Raw genomic sequence first — 21525 nt, forward strand, 5'->3', positions numbered from 1 at the left:
GGGGCAAAAAAGTCTATAAAATCAGGAAAAAGAAAATAAAATTAAAAACAAACCTCATGGACATCACTGAGGCTGAATTCCCTCCTGAGGTGCAGAACATGAGAGCTCTGGAATGAGTGTGTGTAGAATTTGAGCCAAAGCTTAACTAGCTTGAGTGAGTCATATCCTTCCCATTTGATTCCAGGCCAAGCGATGATGTAATGTGCTGGCCCTTCTCTTGCGCCCAGCTCTGGCTCTCTCCCTCCGGCTCGATCGCTCTCTTTCTCCCGGGCTCGCCCTCCTCCCCCTTCTCCTTTTTAGCTCAGTGCTAGTGAAGTCACCATTTAAATCTGGCAGAACTGAAGCAAAAACTTCAATGTAACCAAAACAGCCCCAGGCCGAGTTCCAGGCTCAGGGAGCCTGCCTGGTGCAATTGCCCTTAGAAACGGGTAAACAGAAGGGGAAACAGTGCCGCGGGGGATGGCCCTACAGCTGCCATCGGAGGGCTCAGGGAGGGACAAGGACTTCGGCAGGCAGGGGTCCACTGGTCCTGATAACAACAACCAAAAAAAGCTGGTTTAAAAAAAAGTGTTTGGAGAACGGGAAATAATGCCGAGACACGTGGAGAGGTGGAGACGCAGGGAGCGGAGAGCAGGTTGGAAGGACTGAGTCTGAAAAACCAACGGGGGTGAGCAGCCCGGGCTTCAGTTCAGAACCAGGTGACAGGGTTTCCATTGCCCAGGGCCCTTTTTTCCTGGAGCTGGATGGGATTTTCTGTTGCAGAGTGCCAACCACCACCCCTCCAGAGAGTCCTCGCATCTGACCTCCCTGTCAGCAAGGGCAAAACCACTTCTGGTCCAAACACGCGCCCATGTCTGGAGCTATCAAGGGCTGTGAAATCACAGTCACTTCTCCGCTGGCCCCTGCTGGCCGCTCCTTTATGTGCTACAGGAAAAGGACCCTGGCCGCAAAACACAGAGCTCGCCTTTCTGAGATTAGCGCCCTGCTCTCAGGCGAACCGTCCAAAGAAGAGGGAAGAAAAATATGTCCCCCCACAAAATGAAAGAGGGGCTAGCCCTTCCTCACCTTGCTGGAGGGGTGTGTTGGTGCGGGTGGGGCTGTCTGTGAGTTTCAAGAGGATAGTGGATCACAAACCCTGTGTTGTCTCCTTTTTAATTACAGAGTGAGGAAGAACAGCTCTGGTGGGGAGGGGTGGAGGGGGGGGCGGCGGGTGGGGGCAGTCAAACATTATCCTTCACAAATGACTGCGAAACCCTTGTAATTGCTGAATTCTCCCCATCCCTTCACACCTCCCCATGCAGGACTCTGCCTAGAACGGTCTAGACGCTCATCTGCCTTATTAGCAGGACTTTTAAACCCCATCTTCTTTCATTTTCTATTTCCCCTCACTCTTCATGTCTCCTTCAAAAAGAAAAAAGTAATTTAAAAAAAATGGGAAGTTCACTAGGATTTTTTTTTTAATGCCACAAAAGCAGAAGAAAGGCATGGGGCTGCAATTTTTTTTTTTCCTCCAAAAATGATCACAGCTTTTGCTACAGTTGATTGCCTTTAATTGCTCTGTGGCCAGTGAATCAGGTAGATGATACAAATATCCGTCTCTTTGCATGTTGCAAAGCAGGGAGGATCTTGACTTCTAAACTCCGTTTCTGGAGATGTCTCTTAGCTTATTAAAGATATCTGCTGCGAGAGGTCAGGGATGTGAATCTGAATCCACCGGAATTTAAATCACAGCTTTGGGGAGTATCACCGTACTCAGGGTGAAGAGTTAAAATGCCCCACGGCGGGGGAAGAGCTTTCCCCAGCAGGCTGCCCTCTGGCATGACATCCTCAATTGATGCCACCCTGCCTCCCAGTGACACCTTTATCAAGGCAGGCAGCTCTGAATTAGAGGTGATCAGCCATAATTACAGCTGGCGCCACTGAAGCCCCTGGCCTGACAGCGGCAGATGTGGTTGTTATAAAGTTTGGTCCGCCATGTCAGAGGCCTGTATAACTCATTTACGTCTGACTCGCCGAGCAGCCATTGATTTTTCTTCTGCCGCGGGGAATAAATGAAACAAAATTTTCAATAGCTCCTGCAAGCCTTTACACTTCAAGATTTTTTGCATAAACTTTCTCCTTTTGAAATGAGCCATTGACCTTCTTGGTTAGTATAAAGCTAAATAAAACCTTCACTTTCCCTTCTCCACCCCCCCCCACAGGACTCACCCCCCCCCAACCTTAGCTTTCCTATTCCCATGTTTTCTTTATGTTAGGTGTATATCGAAATGGGTATGTGGTGGAGTTTTCCACATTTACATCTTCCTGTAAACTCAATGGGAAGATGCTCTCCCTGGGATTTTTCTTAAACCACATCACAAGGGGTGGGTTAAGCCCTGAGATAACAGGCCCGAGGTGCTTTTCAGTGAGGTCCGCAAAAGGCCCTATGCTGTAGGTAAAGACTATGTAAAGGTAGCTTTCCTGTGCCTTGCTCCTTCCTCGGTAAGAGGAGATGATAGCTTTGGCCAAAGCCAGGCACAGACCTCGGAGGAGACATGCCAGCACCACCGCCCCTGCCTGGAGGAGAAAGGGGCCAAGAGGTCTGAAAGTAGCATGTGTGCCTCTGATCAGGAAGTGATGTACCTGGCCAGTGGGTCCGGTGCTTCTGGAAGCCAGACAGACTCCAAGGACCCAGGATGTCTGACACCACCCCAGGGTGACCACGATGCCATTAAGCCACCGATGTGCCAGAACACATTGACATCCCAATAAAACCGCTTTGGAGCGCCGGCCTGAGTTGAAATCAATTTCAGAGTTCAAGGGTCTGAATATTTACATTAGCACTTGTTGGCTGGAACGTAGTAAGTATTCCCTCTGCCACTTCCAAATCAGGCGTTTCACCGGCTGCTAAGTGTCTTCCCACTTGAAAAAAAAAAAAAAAAAAAAAAAAAACCCTGCTTTCCCATTTTCCTTCCATTTTAAAAACCACGTCTGAAAGAAGATGGTATGTTTTTCCTGGAGGAAAATAAATTCAAACTTAAAAACTTAAATTTCCTTCTTCTTTCTCTCTCTAAGGAGAGAGACTATTCTGTTCCCAAAAGGAAACTCCCCTCCAACTCAGGGGCTTCCTTTTCACCCATTTGGCTTTCTTGTTGCCTCGCCCCAACCCCAGCACCCCCATGCCCTGTCCTCTCTCTGTCCTGGCTGCTCCTCTGAAGAAGGGGGCTTTGTAGATAGAAGTTGTAAGATGCTGTAATTCCGGTGGGAGCCTTCTTAGAAGTAGCCCCCGGCCAATAGGCTAGGCCTCCAGATTAGCTGGCTTGCTCAGGAATGCTTACTACACCCTCCTTTGCTGAGCGTGTCATCCTTGGGGAGAGGGTGGTGGGTACTCGCAGATGTTTGGTGTAACTCACATACTCTCAGCTCCTGATGAAATGCTCGGCTCCGAAGAAGTGGAAACCTCAGAGATTTGAGCTCAGAGTTCAGAATGCTTTTGGATTATCTCCAAAACAACCCAATAGGAAAGGCACGACTTGGATTTGTGGGGACTGAAGGGCCCAACAGCTGACAAGGGGAGACTTTCTGTGTGCCTGGGTGAATTGCTGAGCTCAGACACATCGTGGAAAACACAGCAAATATAAGAAACGAGAACGACCCTTCCTAGAGAGAGCCGATTTTTTAAAGTCTGAATTTATTTTCCTCCAGGAAAAGCATATCATCTTCTTTCAGACATGGTTTTTAAAATTTAACCCATGACTCCTACGGTCCCAGTGGAGTTTGAGGGGCCAGATAATTTCAGAGTTAAATAAGCTGTAATGACTATCACATGTACCCAGCCATAAACCTAGTATTAAAAATTATTCAGAAAAAAAGTGGCATCTCTTCCTTTTTTAATTTACAATAACCATCCAGGTGGTTTTCTAAGGCCTCCTTGGCAAATTGTTTCCAGCGAACCTTCCGGTCACAGACCACTGCACACCCACATGGTGTCATTCAACATTCCCTTCAACTTGGGTGTCCTGTGTTTTCACAGTGGACAGAGGCTGAGGGGCTATTTGGGTGACCTGGTGTAGCATGCATCCTAAACCATGCGCAAGCAGGATTAGCCGGCTCTGATAGTTGGGCCTGCTAAAGTTAGGTCCACACGTGCCCAGGGAGAAGATGAGGCAGTGGTCTGTCCTTGGTCTTGTACCTACTGCAACTCCTATACCCCAACCCTGGCACCAAGTACCCTCAGGCATCTCACTGGCCTTTCCTGCATCCAAATCTATTTGCAATTCACTCATGTGGCAATGCTGAATGTATCTAAGACAAAGGAATGAATCTCTAATATGGAGACAGTAGGAAGCCTTAGGAATACTACAAGGTTATGAGAGCTCTTTGATTAGCACTAAAATATTATCATCAACTCTGCCTATTCATAGTTGTTGGGGTTTTTTTTTTCCCTTGACTTCTACTTCATTCTTAAAATGTGGGTGTTAATGTATCACTCAAACCTATCACAATGTCTGAAAGACAGCTGACACTTAATGACTATTTGTTGAATAAATGAATGACAGAATAAATGAATATACTCCTCAGCTCAGGCATTATCTGTTCCATGATCTCCATGATCTACCAGGCTGGAGTAGGAGTGCCCATTTCTCTGTGCTCTCTTAGCATCCTGGGCCAGAGTCTATGCCAGCAATAAGCCAGTTATAGAAAAATACCTATTTTCATGTTTGTCTCCCACTGTAGCCATGAGCTTCTTAAGGGGCAGAGACTGTGCCTATTGATCTCCACACCCTTAGCACCTAGCACCTGGCCCACACATAGTAGGTAGTCAAGAAATGTGCCTGAGGCTGGGCACAGTGGCTCACACCTGTAATCCCAGCAACTCAGGAGGCCAAGGGAGGAGGATCATTTGAGGCCAGCAGTTGGAGACCATCTTGGTCAACATGGGTGACCTCGTCTCTAGAAAAATAATAAAGAAAAATTATCCAAGTGTGGTAGTGCACACCTGTAGTCCCAGCTACTGAGCAGGCTGAGTCAGGAGGATTACTTGAGCTCAGGAGTTTGAGGCTACAGTGATCTATGATGGTGATACTACATTCCAGCCTGGACGGTGACAGAGCAACACTCTGGCTGTAAAAAAAAAAAATGTTAAAAAAAAAAAAAAAAAAACCTAAAAAATGGCAGTGGACAAGAGGTCCAAACTTTTGAAGGTAGAAATTGAGATAGGCTCAGAGCCAATGATGTTGACTGCACTGACTTCATGTTCTGGTGTTGAGTGGAGCCAGGACATGGCTCAGCAGCTACCTGGATGGCTCAGAGCAGCTGTGGTTGGGAGCGGTGGGAGACAGGTGAAGCTCTGGGCCTACCTGGCCAGGTAGGGGCTTAGAGGATGATGCCTACAACACACTGGACTCTTCCTTGGAAGTGTCACCTTTGATCAATCTTTCCTTCTTCTCAATTCCATGTCTTTTAGTATTCCATTCTATTTTTCCCTTTTTCCCCACTCTATTTGTTGTTTGTGTGAAACATCAAGATTGCAGCCTTCTATATCCTGTCTTTCAGAATTTATGGAAAGTAGAATTTTTTCTTGGTTTTGTATTATAAGACATACATGTGATATGATCATGAGCCACCACGAGCTTAGATTTGAACTAAAAGTCAGCTGATACCAAAGTCAGGGATGTGACCACAACATCTCACCTCGCTGTTTTGTACCCATGCATTAACTCCTTCTATGACCCAGGTGTTCCTCGTGACCTGGATTAATCCATGTGCCCAGAAGTAAGCAACGTTCCTGGTTCCAGCAATCAGCATGGGAAATGTGGGAAGAAGAAGGTCTATGAGGTTCGTGATTCTGATCAGAGAGATTTTCCAAGGGATGAGGATTGGAGTAGAGGCATAAAATCAAGAAGTAGGAAATATAGAGGGTTGCTTCCCTCCCTTGGGCCTCACGCCACTCACCTGGCCTTTGCTACCTTCTCTTCACACCCTGGATCCATCAGGGGGCCACACTCTGAACCAACCCTGCGAAGTCAACACCAATAGCTTTGCCCTGGCTGCTGCTGCCGTGGGTTTCTGAGGTTCCCTCATTACCAGCGGGTCTGCCCATTTCACCTGGGGGAAAATGTGCCCCTGCCGGAACCGGATCATCACTTTTTATCTGGAAAAGCAGTTCATGGAGACTTTTATAATCAGTGAAAAATGCTGTCCTTTTGCACATTATAAATTCAAAACACTACAGTGTCTTCTTTCTAGATATTCCTTTCTCAACCACTGCAAATACTATGCAATTGAACAGAAAGGCCTTCTGAAAAGGATTACTTACTTGTCGGAATAATATCCCTGAAAATATACTCTGCTGGCTGTTTGCATTATTAAACATGTTTAAATGAGGGGAAAAAAAGCTACAAAAGTAAGAATGAATTTGAAGAGGTTTTGAAGGTATTAGAAATAGAAAGGCAGGCTTAAACGAGGGAATTGTGTCTGTGGTTTCATTTCTTTTCACAAAGATTCCAGCTGTAGGGCTTGGTGTGTATTTAATAACTGACCTTCCCTTACACCGAGCAGAGAAGTTCACCAGCACTGATTTATTAAGAGGGTTTCTGCAAGGAGAATTAGCCCTCCAACACTTTTGCCTGGAGGGGATAAGAAGAAATTTTTTCTTTTTTTTTTTTAAACCCCAAACATGAAGCTCTTGGGCCTTCTAAATGAAATTATCTATGTTTTTATTAACTGGGCCCCTGAGTTAAAAAGTTGGTTTTGATAAGGGAGAATAAATGAAAGAGAAAACTGCTGACATAATATTTTGGTTTCCAAACCCACTTCCACATTCTACTGTCCCTCTCAGGCCCGTACATGACTACGGTTTCTGTACTTACACCAGAATCCCAGATAGAAAGGTGCAGTTAATCCTGCCCAATGCTGAAATTTACCTCTACACTCTTAAGAAAATGATCATAGTGACTCTTTCAAATGCATTGATATAGGTTTCTGCCTTTCTAGAAGTTCAGTAATATATGATTTATAAACAGCTTAGTCTGGTCTTCTCCAGTCCTATAAGAGGCACAGTAGATATTATGATGTCCAAGGGCTTCTTTAGATTTGGGAGTAAAAGATGCTAAATTTCTCATCCTTCACAAACTTGAGAATTCCTCCTTCATGAATAGAAATGGGAAGGAAAGTGAGATTCAAGCACTGCCTGGGCCAATCCCAGTGCCCAATTCCTTTCTTTTAATATCCAAACCGGAAAGCATGTTTTTAAGCTGGTATCAGAACATTCCTTTCTTGGGCAATAATTATCCTTGAGAATCTAATGAAAACTGTGACTCCTCCTTTTAATTACGGACCCCCCAGATTAAAACCCCCAAGAGAAAAAGCATAGCCCTCTTTGTATTAAACTTCAATCTATGCTCTTTTATAGGTAAAGAAAAGCAGGTACATAGAAATGAATCTCTCTTCTACAATATTTATCCTAAAAAAAGCTTCTGAATCCCTTGACGGCTGACCCAGGGCCTGGCATTCTAATCATGAGACAGGCCTTTTTCTAGTTTGGTGGTTCTCATAGGTGAGCCTAAGAATTTCTGGGGAAGAGATTAAAATGTAGATTTCTAGGTATTACTTTAGAGATTGGGTAGGTTGAGGTAGAGCCTAAGAAAATGTACTTTTAAGCAAAACTCCTCCGAGATTTTGATGCTAGTGATCCACAGACCACATTTCAGGAAAGACTAAATTCTAGGTGGTCATCCTATGGCCATAGAAATTTTATAAATAAATAAATTAAATTGAAGAAGTAAATGAAAATAAATACAAATACATATGTACTTTCTCTGCTGTTCGTGCTCTACAGGAGCTGTGCTTTCCTTTCACGACTTATTTTTTAAGACAAAAGGTATAGAGTGATCTGTCCTGAAATGATCAAGCCTGTAAAGAGTGCCTATAGTGAGTGGCTTTTCCAAAACAGGATGCCTACAATGGGTGGAAAGAAAACATACGTGTTCACAGCAACAACACCCATCTGAACAGTCTATGGAACTGTGGTCTCCAGGACCCCAGATAAGATTAGGGTTTCCTGACCTGTGGCTAGTTTTGCAAGACATTTGTCTTCTCTGTTTACTATCAAGGTTTCCAGATGTTTATTTTGCAATATTCCTAGTCTCCTAAGGTGACAATCTCAGGGAGAGTGCACTGGGGAGGGGGGAAGGAATAATAGTGGTAACCGACGGGTCTAGTGCAGGGTACTAGTCCACAACTCTGGCATAACTTGGGTTATTTTCTTGAACTTTAGTTAAACTTCCACAGTGGTCCTGGCTGCGGATCCTAATGAAAGCCACAGAGTTCTGCACTGGGTTTCTTTCTCTGGGGTTCTTTATCCATCACGCTTCCCAAAGGATGTTAAGAACGTTTTCAAGAGTCTTTTAATTTTTAACCTTATAAAGTGCCACAGTACTTGAGAGGAGAAAGTACCCGTCTATCCACAGACCCAAAGACAAGAGTGAGCGATGGAGGAGAATGAGGATCACGACCTGTGAGTCATCAAGGGCTGCATCTATTGCTAAGTGGGAATTAAGTGTCTGAATTACAATGATCCTCCTTGTGGAATTTCTGTTTGACCAACTCTTTGTCATATTAATAATGTCATAGTACCACGGAAGCAGTTATTGAAACAGACACCCCACACACAAGCCCAGGGAATATACAAAATGAAAAACCTTGGTAGGTGCCGAATGTCTGGGGAAATAATAATAATAATAATGCATGAATCCATGTGTAGATACAAGGGAAGAGGCAACAGTCAATGAATGTAAAAAATAATGATGGTTACAACAAAAGCATAGAAGGTCCCTATGTAGCTCTTTCCTCTCTTCCTGGCTTCTAGCCTAAGGTTACCAAGCCCCTTTCATTCTGACACCTGTTATAGTTTTTACATCCCCTTACTTAGAGAAGCTTTGTGTTGGCGGAAGAGGAGAGCCTCTAAGATTTGGAGAATGAAAAGATATTGATTATTATAATATTAATGACACATATCTCTGAATGAAATCGTTTGGGGGCAGTAATCCTCTTTAAAGTTCTGGGTATCTTCAGAAATTACAAAATCTATAATTGTCAGTAAATTGCCTTTTCCATTTGGTGAGAAAATGTTCCTGGTGTTGACTTTCTATAGGGAAACCCAGAGTCTTCCTCATCTCAAATCTGTGTTGTCTTCGTGCGCATGAGCATATATGTGCTTTTATCACAAACTGAAATAGTATCCACGGTGCACAGTTGCCTGGGGTAGCACCAGTTTGCAAGGGTGAGGTGGTTGTGAGCCTACAAGGCCCTATAACTCAGTCTGAGGCAGTTCCGTCTTAATTTGTCAAAGTTTCTGTTATTTTAACACAGGCTATTTTGTGTTACCTGATATCTCTTGGCCCGGCCAAATCTCAGCAAAATTGAAATCCTTTTGTTTCTCTCTCATCTCCCCTTTCCATCTCTCTATATTGCCTTTTGTTCTTACTGATTTCAAATCATCTCACACTAGACTTAAGCTGACAAAGCCAAATTTCTCCCAGTGTATATGCTGAGAAACCCAAAGTCCTAAGTTCTTCTGATGGTCTTTGAGACACCAGGGCAGAAGATGGTAGGGAAAGCAGTCGGGTACAAGGATGCTGCTGAGTCCTTGGTTTCAGAGACACAACAGAAAACAAAACAAGTACGATCTCAGACCTCAGGGAGCCAGCATCCTAATGGGTAGAAAGAGATGATACACAAGCAAACAGGCAAATAAATAATTTTGGACAGTGATAACTGCTACAAAGAAAATAAAACACAGTGATGAGAGGGAGTGTTGGATGTGGCGAAGTATTTTGGATAGAGTGTTCAGGAAAGTCCTCTCCTGAGGGATGACATTTTACCTGAGATTTGACCAGTGAGAAGGAGCCACCTGTAGATCTGGGGAACAGGTGCGCCAGAGGACCACCTGTGTGAAAAGGCAGGAAGGGAATTGCTGTGCTCCGCGCATGGAACCAAAGAGGGAAGGAGAAGGAGGAGGTAAAGAGATAACGTGGGAGAGGCAGGTGGAATCTTGCAAGTCACACCATAAAGAGTCTCTGCTTTATTTTAATTGCTGACAGAAGCCATTGGAAAGTCTAAAGAAGGGACTAGGATAATCCAATTCTTATTTTAAGAAAATTGTATTAACTGCTATATGGTGGACAACGGATTGTCAGAGGGAAAGAATTCAAGTTCAGGGAACAGTTCGGAGATTTTGCAACAGTCTGGATGAGCAGTGATGGAGGTGGGTGCCAGCACGTGGTGAGAAGAGGACAGAGCCAGCAGCACCGTGGAGCTAGGAAAAGGCAGAGACCAGGATGACTCTGCATCTTTGACCTGATCGAGTGGGTGAATGCTATTGCCATTAACTGTGATGACGAAGACCGGGATTAATATAACTTTGGAGGGCCAAGAGTTCTGCTCTGGACACGGTATTAATCCATTTGAGATGCCTATTAGGCGTGTACAGGTGCAGGAATCAGGAGGGCAGAGGGGTAGGAGCACCCAAGCTCGGCAGGGAGGTCAAGGCTGCAAGATATCCAGTGGGAATCGATTCTGATTGACTGTCTTCGAAGCCATAGAGTGGGTGAGCAAGATACTCTCTTACAATAAGAGCTGAGCAGGAAAGGATTAGCCATGAGATGGGAGAAAGATCAGGAAGGGCGACAGAAGAGGGTCCTGGAAGTCAGTGTGAGTGTAACAGTCACTGCAGATCAACTGGAAGTATGAACGTGTTAGAAATCACCTACTCAGTGGCTGCTGTGGTTGTGTTCTGTCTCGGAGAAAGATCAAAAAGCAGCTCACTCTCAGCTGACTGGGAAAATAGCTCTTCTTCCTCCCACCTGCTTGCAAACACTCCACCTTTTCCCCCCACCATGAGAACATCCAGAAGGAAACTCTGGTAATGCAGAAAATCTGAAGATCTTATGTACAAGCAACAAAAGACAAGGAGCTTTAAAAACATTCTACCTGGGGCCAAAAGCTTTTAAGTACCCTGCTGCCTGCTCACCTTTCCCTCTAACAGTCGACTGTTCTTGGGGCCCCAGATAAATATATGTACTTTTCATTAGCAAGAGATAAACTTCATGTCAACAAGGGCTCTGCTTTATTCGTTACTACTTTTGAGACTTGGCAAAAATGATAAAATTAAAATTACCCATGGGTATTAGATGTAGACCTTCTTTTGTTTCTAAGGCTAGAGAGTAAAATTAGAAAGAAAATCGTACAGCGGGTTTTAAACCGATAAGCTTTATTAATGTATGTGATTTTAACACTTCTATGATGTATCTCACTTTGAGATGGTCCCAGGGTGGTTTGGGAACGTGGGCTGCCCAGTAGGTTCTAAGAGCTGCTTTCCAGCAGACAACAGGAGTAGATGATTTCTAGATTTTTCTCCATCTGTGAAAACAGGTACCCAGGGACAGGTTTACAATGGGGAGGCTGTTTTGGAATGTGTGATGACAGCCATTGTATTAGGCCCAGGAGGCCCTGGGTGAAAAACAAATGGAGAGACTTGAGGAATTCACTGCCCCAAATTTCAGATGTCAAATAACAAACTTTGACATTTAAAAGCTAAATTGTGGGTGCTTATGAAAATCCCTATCTTGTTCTGGATAGACCCAAATTCTTCTAAACAGTAGTGGCATGGGGTCTGAATATATCTGTCCCTCCTCTGAAGATGGCCTGCGCTGACTCAGGGCAACAGAGGGAAGGTAGTGGGTGGGTGGTGTCTGGCATTCAGGAAGCCAAGATAATCCAAGAGGCCAAATGCTGCAGTGGTTTTTTTCAAGTTTAGGGGTAAAGAATAGAAAAATGACCCCAAATCTTCAAAATACTTTGTTAACACAGTCTCATAGAGTGTTAGAGCATGAGAATTTTAAAGTCCAAATTCTTTCATTTTGCTGGTACTGAATTAATGAGAAGTTAAGGGGCTTACTCAAAATCACCCCAGCCCCCCTTATGCCGATTTCAGAACTCTTTCTATTGCACCGCTGGGCAGCCGGGTATCTCTGGATTGTGGGGGGGGGAAATCATCTCACTGGGTGATTTCCCCGAATTCATTCTTGCCTTTGGGCTCTTGGGAGTAGAAGCCAAGAACCTGCACAGTCTGCGAGCTGCAGGGCTGGGACCCAGGGCATTTCCCGTTAACCGGGTCAAGACAGCCAGTCTCTGTCAATCAGAGTTTGTCAGAGCCTATTTCATAGTGCATTATTAAATGCTCTGATGTCTTTGTAACCAAATAAATGCATTATGAACAGGACATTTTTTCTGCAGTTCTCTACAACATCCTGGATCTGTTCTTAGAAGCAGATAAAAAGGAACTCTGGCCACAGTAATACCAATTTATATGTGTTACAAAGCAATCCGTTACCTCGTTTCATTCTCCTAAAACTTTTCTCAAGGAGAAAGCTTAGGTCAGAGGTGTAATGACTTGGTCAAGAACACAGTTATTAATTAGATCCCAGGTCGTCTGCTATCTAGTCCAGTGTTTTTTCCATAATATAATTGGTCTCTTTATCTTGATATCTTGGTATCTTGAATGTGTGTTATTTTATTTTAGGAAGTGATTTTATTTATTTTATTTATTATTATTATTACCTTTTTTTTTTTTTTTTGAGACAAAGTCTCCGTCTGTGGCCCCAGGCACAATGCAGTGGCATCATTGTAGCTCACAGCAACCTTAAATTCCTGGGCTCAAGCAATTCTCCTGCCTCAGCCTCCTGACTAGTTGGGACACACCATCACACCCGGTTAATTTTTTTCTGTTTTTAGTAGAGATGAGATCTTGCTCTTGCTCAGGCTGGTCTCGAACTTCTGAGCTCAAGCAATCCTCCTACCTCAGCCTCCCACAGTGCTAGGATTACAGGGATGAGCCACCATACCCGGCCTGATGTTTGTATTTGTTTGGCTGGAGTGATTACAACTTTTTTGTACTCGAGATAAAGTATACGTAGCACAACATTTACCATTTTAACCTTTTTAGGTGTACAGTTTAGTAGCATTAAGTACATACACGGTTGAAACTTTGGAGGCAAAAAGGAATAAGAAAGTATAATAACAATTATTACAATAAAGATAAAATCTAATTTAATTTAATAGTAAGTCTTTACTAAATGACAAGCAATGTGCTAAGAGTGAATCTGTAATGTCTCACTAAATTCTACAAGTAAATCTGGTGGCTATTCTTATCTTTCTTTTACAGATGAGGAAATAAACGCTCAGAGAGGTTAAGTAACTTGCCTAAGGTCACCCAGATGGCACGTGACACAGTCCAGTCACAAACACGGGCAGTTGACTGACGTGTTCACACTAACCCACCACACCTTGTTGCTTTCTCTTTGAGGCCGCTAAACAAAACAAGTAAGAACTGAAAGGCTTAATTCTTCTCTCTTGGCTTCTCTGGTTTTAACCTTCGTATGTTGACTGGCAGCTAAGCAACCCACGTCGCACCAGAATTTTAGAAGACGTATTTGAGACAGAGAAGAAGACCAAGAGTCTCTTGCTTCTCCCCAGTCTGAAAAATTAGGATCCCTCTTTTCTGGTTGAGGCTAGATGTTGAAACCAGCAACATCTAAGACTGGCCCAAGACACCCCAAATCATGCTTATGCTAAAACAAGTCATAAGAGAACCTCAGTTTTCTGAGAAGGGACCATGGCAAGCAGGAAACACATTTATAAATGGGAAGTGACTGATTTCATTTCACAATAAATGTCACTAAATAACTCAACCAACTTAGTTCACACTTTTTGCTAATAGATTGTTATGGAAAATGTAATTGTAACTTCATCAACAAGCAGCCTGCTATAGAGTGGTGGAAAGAAGACATGCACACAGTATAGACATGCACACACCTATAAATTTTATATTAGTGAACTTTGTTGTTTTGACTTGAATTGATTTAAAGAGCCTTGGGCTTTTTAGATGGCGTATGGGAGATATGTTGAATTAAAAACAAACTTAAGATAATTACCTCATATAAGCTACATATTTCCTTATGCCCTATTCCTTGTAGATAAGTATTCGTGGAAGAAATAGATTTATATTATTTTGGGGTAGAGTGTCAGCTTCTCTTAGTCTGCATTAATGACTACAGAAAATATTTCTAATGACAGAAACACAGTGCCCCCAATTCAGGTAAATGGTCTTAAAGGGAGATAAACTGAAAATCACCTGCTAAAAGGCAGTAAACTCAAATACTGTATTCCTGCCTTATCCACGGTTTGGCTTTTTGTAGTTTCAATTAGCTGCAGTCAACTGCAGTCAGAAAATAGGGGCGTACAATAAAATAAGATTATTTTGAGAGAGGGAGAGACCATATTCACATAGCTGTTATTACAGTATATTGCTATAACTGTTCTATTTTTTTTACTAGTTATAGTTCATCTCTTACTGTGCCTAATTTATACTTAATAAATTAAACTTAGGCCGGGCGCGGTGGCTCACGCCTGTAATCCTAGCTCTTGGGAGGCCGAGGCGGGCGGATTGCTCAAGGTCAGGAGTTCAAAACCAGCCTGAGCAAGAGCGAGACCCCGTCTCTACTATAAATAGAAAGAAATTAATTGGCCAACTGATATATATATAAAAAATTAGCCGGGCATGGTGGCGCATGCCTGTAGTCCCAGCTACTCAGGAGGCTGAGGCAGAAGGATCGCTCGAGCCCAGGAGTTTGAGGTTGCTGTGAGCTAGGCTGATGCCTCGGCACTCACTCTAGCCTGGACAACAAACCGAGACTCTGTCTCAAATAAATAAATAAATAAATAAATAAATAAATAAAATAAATAAATTAAACTTTATCATAGGTATGTATGTATGGGAAAAAAACATAGTCTACATAGGGTTCCCAACTATCCACAGTCTCAGGCATCCACTGAGGGTCTTGGAAAATATTCCCCCAGGATAAGAGGGACTGCCTCAAGAACTTTTCAGATTATGTGCCAACTGGGCTTAAAAGCATTTTACTTTCTCTTGCATGTGGCAGAGAACATTCAGAAAACTGGCAAGAGGGATGGTGATAGCAGAGAATTGGTAAAGAAAACAAGAAAATAGTAATGAAGTATGTATATTTTTTTATAATAACATATCAACATTGTTTTGTTAATTAACACAATTGTACCAGCATTGTCAGGTTACTCCACTGTGTAGTCACTCTTCCCACCCTCCTTCTATACTGTACTCTTTGGAAGGTCACTATGTGCAACCCACACTTAAAGAGTGGGGAGTTAGTTGTGCTTTACCTTCTAGATGGCAGAATATCAATAAAAATTATTTGGAAATTTTTTTTTTAAAAAAAGGACACAAGAAAAAAACCCCAGAGTCTCTGGGGCTCCCCTTGCTGTATCTGGTGCTGCAGCCGTTGGCATCCGGTTGAGAGCTACATCCTCATGGCAGGGCACAGGAAGAAGCAGCCCCTAGGAGCAGGTGAAATTACAGAAACAAAGATTCTTGACACAGGAAACAGACTTCCAGAGCTTGCAGTAAAACAACAAATGCTTTACTTTCTACGATGTTGGCTTGTCGCCACAGTGGTAAAAACCAGCCAAACGGTCCCCTGATGCCCATGGTGTGACGGTCCAGCATTGGAGATAGAGTCCCACAGTGGCGTTTTGTTGTTGTTGTTTCGTTTTATTTTGAAATAACTTCCGATTTTCAGAAGAGTTGCAGAGAGTTCCTGTATGTCCTGCACCAGCTTCCCCTAATGGTAACATTTTACATAACTGAGGCACATTAAACAACACTGAGAAATTAACATCGGTATAATACCATTAACTAAACTACAGACTTTATTTGGATGCTATCAGGTTTTTTTTTTTTTTCCCCCACTAGCTTCTTTTCTTTTCTAGGAACCAGCCCAGGACACAAACAGAGTGGGGTTTTAATCACTTTATTCCCTTGCTCAAAAACAAGCTCTCAATTGCTAACCAACATAAGTGTTGTTCAGTTACTTGGTGGCATCCTATATTTTTAGAGCCGTCTGCCACTATTCCCCAACACGTACCTGATAAAGTTTGGGTAGAGCCAAAATGGGCGTGCTTGCTTTCTCTCAGTATATCCCGACCTCCCCGCAGCCACAGGCTTGCTCGTGCTGCTCCCTCAACTTGAAAGGCTTATGCTTTGCGAAAGCAGTCTTGGTTCCACAAGCCAGATGTGTGCTTTCTTGCCTAACAATTTCTGAAGCAGAGTATCGGTGCATTGCTCGTGTGGCATATTGGGAAGGACAACACCACCTGGGGCATCAGGGCAGAGTGAAAGGGCGAGGCCTGGGACGGAGGTCGGCAGGAAGGCCCTGGCCTCTGAAAGAGGGAGGGGACAGCAGTCCCTGGATGGAGCATGGCAGGGAATTTGAAAAGAAACTCCACACTCTCACCCACTGGAAACCCCAATGCCATAGAATGCTTAAGGCATCCCAATATAGTTTGATCCTGATATAGATTGCAATTATATCATATAAATAATATTAAAAGAGTTGGTTATTTCCTACCTGTAATACTTCCCATTACTTTTGCTGGAATAAAACCCGTTTTCACCCAAACTCTGTTTATAGAAAAACCTAACTCGTCATAATCTTATTTGTTTTGATATTTGTATGTATTTCCTCCCCCCTTACTCTACTAACGATTGAATCAGTAATTTTTAATCAGTAGCATAAACTTTTTTTTTCTATTTCTCTTCCCTTCCTCTTCCCTCCCATCTGCAGCATAAACTTTAAGGGAAAATATGTATCATTGACCAGAGCAACTCTTTTGTAGTTTTATAAATCTATACTTGCATTTGCATAATGACAATAGACTTTCATATTGTTATATACATATAATAAAAATAATTCCTAAAAAATGAAAAATAACCTTCAACATATCAAGACGTGTTTACAAAGCTCAGACAATGGAAAAGAATATATGACTCTTCATATTCTGAATGCAGAGTGCTGATTTCTTTTTTCTTCAATTGAAAAAAATGCTATACTTTTTTATTGGTTTTCTTATGTATCTTTCAGCATTAAGTTAGCAAAGAAATTTAATAAAAACTGAACAGGATAAAGTGAGATTATGCATTAAACTTGGGAAGGGAAACTTCATGAAGTTTCTTTACATATCCTCACAACAATGAGTTCTGAAACAAGTAGAGTTTAATAGAGACTTAAATGAGATACCACCTGACTATAGAGCATTTTATGAAAACGTTTGTATGAAAACATTTGATTTTTGTATTTGATCATGCAGCAGTCAAGGCTGGGGAAATTAGCAAGAAATGTATTGTTCACTAGATGTGACTAAAAGGGAGACATGCATTTTTCACACCTTTAATTATCTTATAAAATGTAAATATTCTCTTTTTTAAATGCAAAGCAAAAGTTTAGAAAAAACTGTCAGTGAGAAGCAAATATTTACCACTTGCAGTTTTTTTATAAATCCAACACATCCCTCAACTAAAAATATAAATGTGAACTAATTTCAAGTCCATCGAACAGATATTTGTTTTTGTTTCCTGGGTTTTGTCATTTTAGGGAGCCAGGCTGGATGTAACTTCAAAAACACTTGTATTGAAAAACGTTTATTTTATTTGCAAACTTAGAAATATTTTGCAAGTTTACAAATAAACAGAACAAATTCTTCTACATAACAACAAAAAGGCGGTTTTTTTAAAAACTGTTTCATCTTTTTCTTTTCTTCCTTCCATATTTTTAGAAAACGTCATCTAACGAGAGCTACTTAGAGAATTATTCCTATCCCAAAGAAAATATTTGGGCAGATTTATTCATATCCTTGGTTTAAAAAGGATATGAGCAGGCTAAACATGTCTTATTGAAGAAAGGAAATATACCACATAGTTTCTCTTACACATTAACAAGTCCTTTTTATTCCAAAACCTCAAAACATTCTATATCTTTAAGAATTGGAATCCCCTCAAACAGCAGCTTTCCAAAGAATCACGGTAGCATTTTAACTGTCAAAAACAAAACTTGATGGCAGTTTCAAGCAACTACATAGGAAGAAGGGTAAGCACTTACAAGAACACACTCACAGCAAGAAATAGTCCCCTTGATAATTCTGATTGCCATTCCAGTGCTCACAGTGGGATCGGTGGCCCCACCCAGGGACAGTACGCATCTGAGAATTTTTTGAAGGGGCCTATGTTTTGGATTTGTTTAGAGCAGTTTGTTTATAGGGGCAAGGCAGAACTTTCTACGCAATTCCAAGAGCATCAGTCCTGGTTTCACTCTTCACAAAAAAAAAGTGGATCCTCAAATCTTGTTGCTGGTAACTCATTCAATCCAGGCAAAATTAGTGACAAGTACACCCCAATCTAATCAAATAATTAGGGGAATCCTTTTGAGTTGGTTGAAATGGGAATTGGCCTGCGATGGATCAGTTCTCTCCTGTTTCTGTTGCACTCTTCCTTTTCCTCTTCCCTTTCTTTGGGCTACCCTTACCTTGCCTTTTATTTTTAATTAAAAAGAAAAAAACATATATATATATATATGTGTGTGTGTGTGTGTGTGTGTGTGTGTGTGTGTGTGTGTGTGTGTGTGTGTTTTAAGCAAGCAGGCTGTGGACTGATTCTCAAAAAAGCTGCACCTGCATATATGTGTAAGGGACCTGTTAACACCAGAAAAGGAAAGTGATTTGGGACTGACTCAAGGCAGGGAACTACCCACTGAATCATCGCTGACACCTCCAGGGTTTCTTTGGAGGTCTCGCATAAGAACACGGACCCAGCCCAACCCTGTTCAGCTTATGAGAGCTTAGATGAAGGTGGTATGGCCGCCAGCCACATTACTCATTGGGGATATTGACTCATATACATTTATAAGGGGTGGGCACAGAACACTAAATATCCCTAAGGTGTTTTGTAGCTTGATTGACGCTGCTGGGCCACAGAGTGACGGAACTCCCTTTCTAATTCTGGGTATAACATGCAAGTTTCATCTTCACCACATGCGTTTCTTATTTATTATCCAAATGTTTGGCAATCACTGCTCATAACTTAACATTCGCCTATTTCAAATAAGAATGTTTGCTATTTGTTGAGAGATGAACTGAAAAAAGACAGCAAAAAGTGGATTCTTTAGACCACTTGATCCACTATGGGTGGAATGACCTTTACTTAGGATTTTGTACATATTTAGGGTCAGAAACACTCTTCTTCCTTGCGGTTTAGACTTGCTTGTTAATTCTCCTTGCATAAGTTAACCTCAGAAGTTAGATGATGCCCCCAATGTGGAGCACGAGTTTCTACCAGACACCTCTGCCTTACTTTCCATCCAGGCTGAATGTGATCTTTGAATAATGGCTTTGCAAGAAGATGAATACATCTATCTATTCTCTCAACCACTATTTGCTGAGACTTACTGGCTCAAGCCATTTCTCCCCCTCTCACATCCTTCCAAATTCCTCTTTCTAACCAAAAGAAAAAAAAATTGATAGATCTTGCCTGTCTGTGTTTTCCCCCCACTTTCTTTATAAAGTTCCCAAATACATTCTTTTAAGTTTCATTTAAACTAGGGCATTTGGTAAGTTGATAGTTACAGCATGCTCACAGCTGTGGGAAAACTGACATAAAAAATAACCAGCTCAGAAAAATGGCCCATGCACAACATCTTTGGGTTTTTATGTTTTATTAGCAATTTGGACTCATTACTGTTTGGGGGAGGAAGGAAGGGAGGTAGATGTTTCTGCAAGTTGTTTCTTTAATGTATTAAGCAGAGTTTTCCAATCAGGTTTAATGCAACTCTGCGTGGCCCTTTTAGCTGGGCTGCAGGAGATCTAGGCAACCTTGCCCGCCGGCCCCCGCTCTCCCTCACCCCTGCACCTCCCCACACAAGTCCTTGCCCCTGCCCCATTCTCCTTAACTGAAATTCATCGTCCAGTGGCGGAGGCCAACCTAGGTATTTCGTGATGCTTCTGTGGAAAAATGAGATAACCTCCTTGTCTCAACCCAATATGCTCTCTGATCTTTCCCAGTTTTTGTCTTTTTCTTAGCCTTTTGGGCAAAGGCATGATTACCACTCGGGTCATAACTACCACATTGTCACTATAGTTTTGAATTATGACAGCCAGAAAGGGCTGGGTGATATTTAACAGCCTGACATCACAGACTTCCCTGACATACTTAGGTCTGTCTTCCTTCCAGAACCCTCATTATTTGTACCTGTTCCGTGACTCCTGGGAGAATAGACTCTCTCTCTAAAACTCTCTTTCCCTTCCCTTTGTGCTTTTCCAGGGTACTAACCTCCCTTCTCTCACCTGAAAGGGCCGTCCGTTTTGTTGTGGAAAAGCATTAATGCAGACTAGAAGAGCTCTGTTCCTAATCTTTTCTGAATCTTGGTGAGTGTTTGGAATATAAAAACAAAACTGCCTGCTGGAACAGTCTTCCGTGGCATTCCTCAGGAAAATCACCAATTATCACATTTGAGGAAATATTAAACACACAGGCATCACGTCTTCCAGCTCCAGTGCTACCCTTTCCCTAGGAACATGGGAGCTATGATGGAAACATGGTGGGCACAAGAGGAATCAGAAGAATAAAATAGGAAAATTCGTTTTGCTCAAACCCTCACCCTTGGAGGAAGAAAGGAAGGGAAGAGAAGAAAGGGGTGTGAGGGCGGAGGGAGGAAGGGAGAGAGGGGAGGAAAAAAGTGACTGGTAGTATTTTTCATCTTTCCTTAGACAAACACTATTTTTAATGTTTCAGAAGGAATTGAAACTGGGAAATATTTGGAATTTAAAATATCAAATTTTACGTGAAGGGCTGAATTAGGTCTGCGCTCCTTGAGCTGATACATAGAAGGGAGACAAGAATGCTAATTCCACCTCTACAAACAAGATCACCGGTTCAGCATGTTTTTCATGACTAAGTTGATAGTTCACAGGACGGATATTAGAGCTAAGTAAGCAGGAAAGTCCCATATAATGGGTTTCTAGGGTAGTACAGCTCTTAATTGAAGTCTGGGACCAGCAGCAACAGTAGTATCTGAGCATTTGTTAGAAATGCAAATTCCTGGACCCCACTCCAGATCTACAAATCAGAATCTCTGGGAGGGTGGTGCCCAGGAATCTGCATAATTGCTTTCCAGGTAATTCTTCTGCATGCTAAGTTTGAGAGACCCTGTACACACTCTCCCCCAAAAGAATTTCACCTGTACTTGGGAAGGAATAGTAATTATCATGCCTTCCTTCAATAAAACAGCAGTACCTGTAGTGCTAAAGCAAATCAAGGTGTAGAAGAACATGTTTTTTTATGAGCAAATAAGAGAAGAGGATAGAATAAATGAACACAAGCACACATCTATCTGTCTACAGAGATTAGAAGACATTAAATTCCTAGAAGGAAAATAAATACCAGAAATATATGGGGAAAGAAATCAGATCGCTGTAGGAAAGCAGGCTTTCCGCCTCTCATACCTCAGTGTAGAAACCAGAGACGGTTCCAAATGGCAAATATAAAAATGGAATCTTAGACCAGAGATTTATGGTCCCATCTTGCCTTAGAGAATTCTTCAGCCTTCACTCACAAAGGGAGAGAGA

The 21525-nt window shown here is 42.3% G+C and overlaps 1 protein-coding gene across 2 annotated transcripts in view; it reads right to left on the reverse strand.

The window, feature by feature from the left end:
• The window catches only part of CREB5 (cAMP responsive element binding protein 5), a 550201-nt gene that overhangs the window by 128499 nt on the left and 400177 nt on the right, over positions 1-21525 (reverse strand). Inside the window, exon 1 of one of the 2 annotated variants that reach the window (XM_012735909.2) lies at positions 54-159. The exons of the other annotated variant lie outside the window; for it this stretch is intronic. Coding sequence (XP_012591363.1) covers positions 54-100 — 47 coding nt within the window. The 5' untranslated portion in view covers positions 101-159. Of the gene's footprint in view, positions 1-53; positions 160-21525 lie in introns of those variants that run through there. 2 annotated transcript variants of the gene reach the window in all.

This window comes from Microcebus murinus, chromosome 9 (assembly GCF_040939455.1).
Source record: "Microcebus murinus isolate Inina chromosome 9, M.murinus_Inina_mat1.0, whole genome shotgun sequence".
Taxonomy (NCBI): domain Eukaryota; kingdom Metazoa; phylum Chordata; class Mammalia; order Primates; family Cheirogaleidae; genus Microcebus; species Microcebus murinus.